Source organism: Arachis stenosperma, chromosome 10 (assembly GCF_014773155.1).
Source record: "Arachis stenosperma cultivar V10309 chromosome 10, arast.V10309.gnm1.PFL2, whole genome shotgun sequence".
Lineage (NCBI taxonomy): Eukaryota > Viridiplantae > Streptophyta > Magnoliopsida > Fabales > Fabaceae > Arachis > Arachis stenosperma.
In genome coordinates this window covers 130611530-130622266 of record NC_080386.1, presented here as the reverse complement: position 1 = coordinate 130622266, position 10737 = coordinate 130611530, and the positions used below count along the sequence as shown (strand labels likewise).

The 10737-nt window shown below is 31.6% G+C and overlaps 1 protein-coding gene across 1 annotated transcript; it reads left to right on the top strand.

Moving 5' to 3' along the window:
- The first annotated feature begins 642 nt into the window (after nucleotides 1-642).
- LOC130955280 (cytochrome c1-2, heme protein, mitochondrial-like) lies at nucleotides 643-5997 on the top strand. Its single transcript, XM_057882112.1, has 8 exons — nucleotides 643-737; nucleotides 2406-2471; nucleotides 3652-3866; nucleotides 4270-4549; nucleotides 4631-4702; nucleotides 5248-5364; nucleotides 5475-5540; nucleotides 5615-5997. Exons 2-8 carry the CDS (start codon nucleotides 2424-2426, stop codon nucleotides 5729-5731), a joined length of 915 nt encoding a protein of 304 aa, XP_057738095.1. The 5' UTR covers nucleotides 643-737; nucleotides 2406-2423; the 3' UTR covers nucleotides 5732-5997.
- The last annotated feature ends 4740 nt before the right edge of the window (nucleotides 5998-10737 follow it).

Below are 10737 nucleotides of genomic sequence, written 5' to 3'. Positions count from 1 at the left end.
AAATTAATTCCTTGTTATTGGAGAATGGATATGATGCCCCACTTTGAATTTCTTATTTAGAGTAAATGTTCTATTTAGTTACTAACCATTTGTTCAAACTTCAAAGTATAAAATAATTTTTAACAATTCGAAAATTTGTAGGAATACTCTACTATACAGATTGGGGTGGTATAGAGAGAGAATATTAATTCTTTTTATAGTTATTTTTTATTATTTTATTGTTATTCAAAATATGGATCCTACCTTTATTAATTTCTCTTTCATCTTAATAAAGAAAACATCTGTAAACTTATATCTGTACCTTATAATTCACCAAATTTTTAAGTCTCCAATCATTTATGTAATTAGTGTAAGCCATCTTTGTAAATAGTAACTTGCTGATGTGTCAAGGGCTGTTTAAACTACTAACATGAGACGGTTAAACCAATTATTTACAATTTTGTCTTTTCAATAAAAAGCTTCCGACAAATGATTAGAGACCGAAAGTGATAGATTGGGACAAAAGCCCGTCAATAGAGCCCAAAAGCCCAGAGTAAGCAATTCTGTTTGCGGATTTCAGATGTCTATAACGTGGCCCAAATATTGGACAAAAAATAAGTTACAAAAAAAACACGTGTCTCATTTTTCCTCTTCTCGTTTCTTCCTCAGTAGTGTTCTTTGTGTGTGTGGTGTTCTTCCCTCTTCATTGGATCCAAATTGCAAAGTGCATCCTCAGTTACCAATCCAGCTTCCATTTCGTGAGTCCCATTTCTCTCTCCTTTTCTTCCATTCCCCTCTTTCTTCTCTACATTCTTTTACTTTCTTCAATTAATGTTCAGCTATCACCGTGACTCGGATCTTCGAACCCCTCTCGAATTCCGAGCTTCCCATTTTTGCTTCTTAATTTATCTATTTGCATCGGTAACCATTGAATTTGTTCATTAGTTCATCATTTTTCACTCATTTAGGTCCATAAAAGCTTCAGCTTGTGGCTAAAAATCGTGCTTCTTCACTCGTTATGTTGTGTTTGTGTTTTTTTGTTTTTTAGGTTATGTTCTGTGTGTTGTGTCAGTGTAGTAGTAGTTGTAGCAGCATATGCTCATGAGATATTGAGTGAAAATGTTCAATTTCATCTTTAAGATTGTGAGCATGATTCAGTTTAGTATTTGGGATTATACTTTGTGGTTCATTGGGGATGGATATTGAGTCATAAAGTTTAATGGTTGGGACTAAGTTAAACATTTTAAAAGTCAGGGACCAAATTGAATTATACTTATAAGATACAGTATGAAGGACAAAATAGAAGCTTTACTCACTGAAATTTGATAATCCTTTGCACGTTACTGAATTTAAGCGGCGAGTTTGATCTATAACTGTTCCATTAGTGGTAATGCTACTTGCTGCATTCAAATTCTCTATGCTGCTTTTATTCTCATTGTTTTCAAGCTATTTCATATGTGCACATTGTTGTTTATAAGTGGACATTGTTTATATAATCCGTTGTTCTTTTTTTTCTTACTTTTTTTTATTGGGAAGGAAATGTTGTTCAAAATTTGGAGCAAACAACAAAGTGTGTGTATTCTTTTAAAATTACATGAGATTTGGTAGCTCATGAGAATCTAGATAAATGTGAAAACTACTCTAATGAAGATTTCATGATTTGGACTATGGATTGCTCGTTAATATTGTTTGGTCAATATCCCCTGATGTGTAATGTAATTTAATAAGTTATGCACATTCCTTGCAATCCTTTGGAGCAAAATCCTTACCAGCTAGGTATCCCTATCAAGTTTTCTAGTGATATCTTTTGTTCTATTGTCTGATAAAATCTTAGCGGGCTGTACAAATCCATTGGGCATTGGCATGTTAGATCCTTCATATTTTATGTTAACTATGAATCTGAATATTGCACACTTCTATCTTTTTATCGATTTTATTTACTTGCTCATTTTTGTTGTCAGATGTGTTATACCAAGAATTGACTACATAGCAATTCATCAAATGTTTGCAATGATTCTTTTTGATCGATAATTTTACCACAATCCATAATGAACAGAAAATCTAAGGGTGCATTTGGTTTGCATTTTCAATTTTCAGAATATTGCGAAGAAAAAAGAGAAAACAGGAGGTGAAAACAGAAAACAAGATTTTATTGTTTTCACTGTTTTTTTTTTTCCTTCACAAAATTCAGAAAATAGAAAATACTGAAAATGAAAACAGAAAATGAAAATGCACCCTAATTTTTGTGATTAGTTTTTATGTAGGGGTTGGTTTTCATCTTTCTTCACTGCATTCTCAGTTATTTAGTGATGTTTCCTCTGTGTGTGTTTTTTCTTCCATATGCTCACTAATAAAATTTATCTCTTATATGTTATAGAATTTATTAATTTGCTTAATATCTTACCATGGTTACCAATAATTTTCAGTGAGGATAGACGACTAAGATGGCTTTTCAGCAATTTTTGAGGAGGAAACTCCAATCTCACTTTCATGTAAGCATTATCCCTGCCTTTCTGGTTTTTTGTATCATAAGTAGTATTTACTTTTTGATCTGTGACTTCAAATGAAGACCCTTAGGTGAAAGATGCGCTTGAGAATGGGAAAATGGTTTTATCTCTTACCTCAGAGTTTAGAATTGATAGCAGTATCTTTTTGTTTCCTCAAATTCTTTCACTACTTTTTGGAAAGGTATCACTTTGCGTTAATCCTATTTGATTGAAAAACTTGGATTCTGAATCTTATTTCTGTAAAACAAATTTACAATATATTCAAATAGGACTGCCTCATTTGTGAAAAGCGACTGCACTTGGGCTTTCTTACAAACTAATTATAACAAGAAGATCATATATCCTTTTTAGATTGAAGAGATGTTGTGGCTCTAGAGTTCCTGTATACAGTTGATCCTTCCATAGAACTTCTTGTGGCAGTTTTCTAGTTGAAGGAAGTTTGATTCAGATTAATTGTCTTGTTTTCCATCTTTCCATCATGAGCTGAGTGATTGAAATGGATAGGTGCTTAAGGAGTCGGAAGGTCATCTTTCGATGGATTGCTAGTAACGGTGTGGTTTTTTTTTTGTTGGGGGGGGGGGGGGGGGGGGGGGGGGGGTGATGGAGACACTCAGACATGGTTGAACTACTATTTTATCCTTATAAAGATACATTGTTGTTCTTCCGATATATCAATTTCATGTCCATTCCCTTGTAATTACTAAACAATAATAGGGGAAATCTGCTTTCCCTCTTCATATAATTTCGAATCATTAGGATGATAACCATTCCATGCTTCACTTTTCTATTCCATCCCATTATTAACCATTTCTTTTCATAGCCTTCAAATCTGCCAAACATACAGTAACCGATTTAAATGCATCTACTCTTCGACCTATGATGTTATATATCAGACTAAATGTTGGTTCAAAGCTAAAAACAGAATAAACTTCTAATTGTTCCCTGTAAATGGAGCAATAGACCTGTGTCCAAGTTCAATACTCCAATGGGAGCTATTCCATTTTTACTTTCTAATTCTATTGTTGTTTTGACATTTAAGTTAAACTCTTTTGGAGACTGGTATAGTGTGTGCTCATGCATATTATAAGTTTTTTAATATTCTTTAAATTTTGCTTCATAAAAAGCTGGATTGTCTCTTCTGCTGATACCTGAATTATACTTGCAGAATCCTACTCTTATGTCATCCATGATCACAAAGAAAGATGGTGTTGGTTCTACTGATGGAAGCTCCTTTAGAGCACTTGCACTACTTGGAGCTAGTGTCACTGGGTTTTTCGGTTTTGCAACGACAGCATCAGCTGATGAAGCTGAGCATGGCCTAGCATGCCCAAGCTATCCATGGCCTCACAACGGCATCCTCAGTTCATATGATCATGCATCGTGAGTTCCATCTATATTTCCCCATAATTTTCCATATATATATATCTGCTGTATAATTTGCTAAATCTGCAACTATATACACTCAAATTATTACTCACTAGTCACTATATATTAAAGGTGAATAACAAATAGTTGTTAATTATTTGAACTTCCCTCTAGCTTTGATATAAAATGTCTTTGATATGATCTAATACAGTTTAAATCTTCTCTATCATATGCTGATTAGTAGCCGTTTTAAGCCTTTTTTTATAAAAGAAAATTCATATTGATGGGTAAATTGTAATATACTGAAAGAAATAGTTAGACTCTGCAATTGGAGTATTCCCTCTCCATCATTTTTTGGGGTATTTTTTCTTTTCGTTTTTTCCAGTGGCAGGATTGACAACTAATTTTGCATGAGCAGGATTCGTCGTGGTCATCAAGTTTATACACAAGTCTGTGCTTCCTGCCATTCTATGTCTTTGATATCATACCGTGATTTGGTTGGTGTTGCTTATACAGAAGACGAAGTAAAAGCTATGGCAGCTGAGATTGAGGTAGTTGACGGCCCTAATGATGAGGGTGAGATGTTCACACGCCCTGGTAAACTCAGTGATCGCTTTCCTCAGCCATATGCAAATGAAGCAGCTGCTAGGTTTGCTAATGGAGGAGCCTATCCTCCAGATCTAAGTCTAATTACTAAAGTAATGTCAATTGTCTAGGAGTAACGTCTAGATTTTCTAATCTATTTCATATTGACATATCTTTAAACTCTGTACTTTCAGGCTCGTCACAATGGTCAGAACTATGTGTTTGCCCTTCTAACTGGTTATCGTGACCCTCCTGCTGGTGTCTCGGTAAATTCATCTCATAATTTTCGAGAACTAATACACCAACTCTGCATTGTGTATATGGTGTTATGTGGAATCGTTAACTTCCTGATGGATTCTTTAAAACAAAGATAAACTGTTGTGTGCCTTTGAAATCTGTACTAGCATGGGCCACAACAGTCGAATAATTTTTCTTGCGTCCCTTTTTTATGCACACCAATGGTTATGATATCTATGCACGGTAGGTGGGGGATCGTACAGGGTCATTGACATAATGCATGTCTTTCTTTCATTCCATTTTCCAACTAGACTTGATGTATGCTTTTTTCCTTACATGCATTGGAATTCCTCAGCATTTAAGCATATTGTGGTTGGTTCGATTGATTTACATTGAGTGCTCATGATTAATGTTTTTGTGGAACTTGTGTCATTTGTGATTCCATTAGTCATACAACTCTCCTCAAACCTAAATATTAAATAAATGTTTATTCACCCAACAAAAATAAAGCACTTGATTAGTGCTCTTAATGGTAAACTTTTATTTACAGATATCTTCTTAAATATTGTTGTAGATTAGAGAGGGCCTGCACTATAATCCTTATTTCCCTGGCGGAGCTATTGCCATGCCTAAAATGCTTAATGATGGTGCTGTTGAATATGAAGATGGTACTCCTGCCACTGAAGCACAGGTACTTAGTCTTTTTAAGTATAAATTTTTCAGTAAATCTCATCACAGTAATTATTCTGGATACTCTTTGGGATATGTAGATCATTTTTTCACTATCCTGTTTTGCTGCAGATGGGGAAAGATGTTGTGTCATTCTTGTCTTGGGCCGCCGAACCCGAGATGGAAGAAAGAAAATTGGTATGTTTCCTTTAATACCTTTGCCTACCGGAATCTTTATTTAGAAGTTCTAACTACATTGCTACTACTTGCAGATGGGATTTAAATGGATATTTGTTCTAACATTGGCATTGCTTCAAGCTGGCTACTACCGTCGCCTTAGGTGGTCCGTTCTAAAGTCTCGCAAGCTTGTTCTTGATGTCGTCAATTAGTTGCCTTCAAGTTTCCTTTAGAACTTTGGGAAATATAGTTGTTGGCAATAATTTTGTCATGTGATTAAGTCTTCTTATCAAGTCAATATACATGTATGGAATTACTGGAAGAGTGCTGTATTTTTGTTTGAGATAGAAATAATGCTGTTCCATAAGATATATGAGATATGTTATGTTAACTTTATATGTCCATCTCAACCCATGTGTTGTTACATTTTTCTGAGTACTATAATCTCATTATAATCCAATTTTGTTGTTTCGCTTTATTTCTTTACCTACTTCTGCAATTGGCCTGTGACCACTCCCAATGTTTTCATTGGTTATCAACATCAAAAGAAGAAAAACATTTTCAAAAATTATTGATTAGTTACATGCAAACGTAAATAAATACAGAATCGCATGCTTTCTAAAATTATAATTAATTTCTTTGTCATTCTAAAGTTTTTAAACTGACAGTTAATTTACTTAGAAAGAAGTAGTAAGATGTTAAAGATATTGTGAATTTTAAATTATAAATTAAGAATGGAAAAGTATGACTAGATGTTGATTATAAACAAACAAAGATCCCTTTAGGTCACCTCAAAGAACAGTGACGCATCTTCAGCTTTATGAGTGTTTGACACGTTCTACAACCTCATTGGTCCTTAGTTAAAATAGAGTCGGGTACATGCATCACTTCACTTTAGTGGTAGTAGTGGGTCCCTTAAAAACTCATAAAATCAAAACCAACCAATAAAAATTCAAAACTCGAATCGCTTGCATTGCTTGTAGCTTTCACAAGACAGGTGTCCTTCTTAACCCTTTTCCACTCTTGGGTGCTTGGCCAATGGAAAATTGCCATTGTAGAAGAACCAAGATAGGAGCATAAAGACAGAAGAGAAGGGGCAATGAATCAATGAATGAATGTATGAGTAGGATGTTAGCTATTAGTAGATAAAATCGTACCATACGTTGTGTGTGTGGTGTATGAGAATTGAGAACATGGAACGTGAATAGAAACCATCTTGTACACAAGGCACAAAGCATTAAAAAACCATGTTACCGCAAGTACGACACATTTATTCAGTATTCACTTTCACTATATGGTGCGTGCACACACGCGCAGACATTTGGATTAAAAATTACTTAGTCTGACAATACTAACCTTATATGCAGGTACTTAATTTGATCTAACCCGTTAAGACAGGATGAGAGAAGACCAAGTTGAGCTACATATAGAATTATATGTGGGTTTAAACCTAATCCTATTTGATAAATATGCACTTAAAAATTATTATATATATAATAAAATTGATAGAGGTCGAACTTACGACTTCTTTATTTTGTAATTTTAAGATGAATATCATTACGATTTTGTCACTTTTAATTTTAATATAGATTTAAATTTATATTTTTTATTTTATTAATATGTTTATAAAATCTGAAATAACTATATATTAGGGTAAAATGTATAATTAAATCAAATCCAAAACACAATATTATACAATTTGTCCCAAAAAAAAAAATTATACAAATTACCCAAGTGTATATCTCTATATAAATCGAATGAGATACATTCGATTTGTAAATTCCCATAATAAATCGAAGCTGATCAATTCGAATTACTAGAAAAAAATACAAATCGAATCCGTTAAAGTCGATTATGCATGTATGTCAGCTACCGAATAAATCGAATCAGTTACATTCGATTTATGCATGCAAAGTTTTGCTCTTAGTAATTCGATAATTTGAAATAGGCTGTTTCGATTTACCCAGGTTTAGTTTTTACATAAACTTAAGATGATTAACTCTCCCTTGAATTTAAACAAAAAATTAAAATAATATTTAAATATGAGTTAGATTATAATTTATATTTAAATTTAAATTAGACCGTTATTTTTATGATTTTTTATTTATTTAATATTTATAAATAGAAAATATTGTTTATCATAGCTAATATTTAACAAATTTACATAATAAATATATAGATATTTTATTTTAATCCCTTGTCTTGATTTTTAACAAGTTAATAGACATTTATCAAATAATGTTTCTAAATCTTTATGATGACCATAACATTTTTCATTCTTTAACATATATAATTATTTATATATTTTGTTGGATAAATTAAATTTTTGAAGTTAAATAATTTGATAATCTAATATTCTAAAGTTTATGGTAATAGAATATGAAAACATACTCCAACTAGCATAAGATTTAATATATTTTACAAAAAAAAATGATATAATATAAAAATAATTTTGTCTTATTAAATAATTATATCTAAAATAAGTCATAAAATAAAAAATAGAACTTATAACTAATTTAACATGGTTTATGTATATTCTAATAGTTAGTACATATTATACATCTATATATTATTAAGGTTAAATTACACAGTTGGTCCCTATATTTTTGGTGAAATTGCAAATTGGTCCTTATACTTTAAAAGTTTGTAATTGGGTCCTTAAAGATAATTAAAATTTGTAATTTAATCACCGCCGTTCAAAAAGTGTTTGATTTAACAGAATATTCTCAGAATATTCTCTATTTTGAACATGTGACCTGCACATATTTGCAATAGGGACCAATTTGCAATTTTAATGAAAGTATGGGGACCAACCGTGTAATTTAACCATTTGAAAGTGACCAAAAACTTTCTAGACTATCTAAATCCACCATACCCCTCCCCAACTCTCTCACTTTCACTTTCTCACTTTCCAAAATGGCACCACAACCCCAACGCTCTCTGTCTCTCACCTCGACTCACCATCATCGTGCCTCTCGCCTCCGTCACCATGCCGAATTCACTAATAAATTGAGTTGCTATTTTTGAGTTGATTTGTTGCTATTTTTTTCTTAGACATTAAATTGTTCGCTTTGAGCATGCTTGGGATTGGAATTATTCTCTTTCATTTATCATCGATGTTCAGTATTGGGATTGGAAGAGAAGAAAAAGTTGTCGGAAAAGAGAGACGAGATGGAGAAAGGAGGTGAGACTTGACTCGTGAGCACAAATGCGGTGGATCCGGCGTAGCGACGGTGAACCGAGGTGAGAGATAGAGAGCGGTGGGGTTCGGGTGTCGTTTTAGAAAGTGAGAAAGTGAGAGTGAGAGAGTTGGGGAGGGACGGGGTAGGTTCAGATAGCTTAGGGAATTTTTGATCACTTCAAATGATTAAATTACACAGTTGGTCCCCATACTTTCACTAAAATTGTAAATTGGTCCCTGTTGTCAAACATGTGCAAGTCACATGTTCAAAATAGAGAATATTCTGAAAATATTATGTTAAATCAAACACTTTTTAAATGGCGGGAACTAAATTGCAAATTTTAATTCTCTTTACGGACCCAATTATAAACTTTTTAAGTGTAAGGACTAATTCGCAATTTCACTGAAAATGTAGGGACCAATTGTGTAATTTAACCTATTATTAAATATATAATATTACATATTATTCTACATAAATTTTTTATGTTTATTTTTTTTATCTTAATTTTTTAGATAACAAAAATTAAATTTTTAATATTTTATTATAAATAAATTTTATAATTTTTTTATTTATTTTAAATTTTTAGATAACAAAAATCGAAACAGCTTGTTTCGAATTATTAAAGGCAAAACCTTGCATGCATAAATCACACGTAACTGATTCTATTTACTAGGTGGCTGGCATGCATGCATAAATCAATTTTGACTTATTTGATTTACCTTTTTCGTGGTGATTCTAATTGATCAGTTTCGATTTACTATGGAAATTTATAAATCAAATACATCTCATTCGATTTATATAGAAATATGCACTTCGGTGATTCATGTAACGTTTTTTTTTTTGGGTGAATTGTGTAATATTATTTTAGATTTGATTTAATGATGTATTTTACCCTAAATATTGTGTTTGATTAAAAATATAATAATTTGTTGTAGATAAGGATCAGGAAAAGTCAAGCAAAAAATTCAGGGTGCCAGTAAGATTAGGATTGAGATATTCTCACTCATAAATAGAACTAAGGGTGGCAAATGGGCGTAAACCCGTCGGACCGTCCTGCGTAACCTACTAAAAAAGGTGGGTTGTGCTAGAAATTTGAGATTGCCACACTTTGAAAGCCTGCCTAGCCCGTATCTCTTAAACTAGGGGTTTTGGCGGGACAGAGCGGGCTTCCCCGACAGTCCCAACCCTTTTTTTGCTAGAGACATTTTTTGAAGATGTTCTAATTTAGTATTTTGGATTATGTTTTACGTTTGATTGATTATGTTCTAAACTAGTAGATGTTTAATTATATGTTTTAGACCGTGTTTATTTTACTTTGGATAATATTGATTTTATTATTTTATTTCAAAAAATTTGATTTATGATTATATTTATTCCATATTTATAATTTTAAAGATTTTAATATTTATGAATTTAGAAAGTATATTTTTTATATCTTTAGAAATTAATAATTGTGAAATTATATATATTATTAAATATTTAATAATAAAAAAATTGCCAGACTTAGCCTATCAACTCGCTAAACTGCCATTATGCAAAATGAATTTTCCCGTTTGTTACCTCTAAATAAAAAAGGTTTGAATTATAAAAAAAATTTAAACTCATAAATAAAATTAAAATTGAGCCTAAAATTATCTTATTCTATTCGTTTTGCCAACCTTAAAAAATACATTCACATTTATCTTTTTATCGGTCTACCTTATGCAATGTATAATAAATATCTAATTTGGCTTCTAATAAATATATTATTTTACCATGAGACCCTTAAAGAAAAAAAAAAACTCATTCTAATCTTTATTATTTATTGTTGTTAGACAAATTTATTCTTCTGTTAATAAAGATTATTTTACGAATAATAGAATTTATTTATTTGGCACGTTAACTTATTTATTATTAGTCGATAAGTGTCTACATGGATTAAAGTTGTAAAAAGTGAGTCAAATTAATCTTTATACAATTTTTTTTTATATAATCTTAAATTTTTAATATTTTTTATTAATCCTATTTATTCTTCTGATCTTATTTATTATATCTTA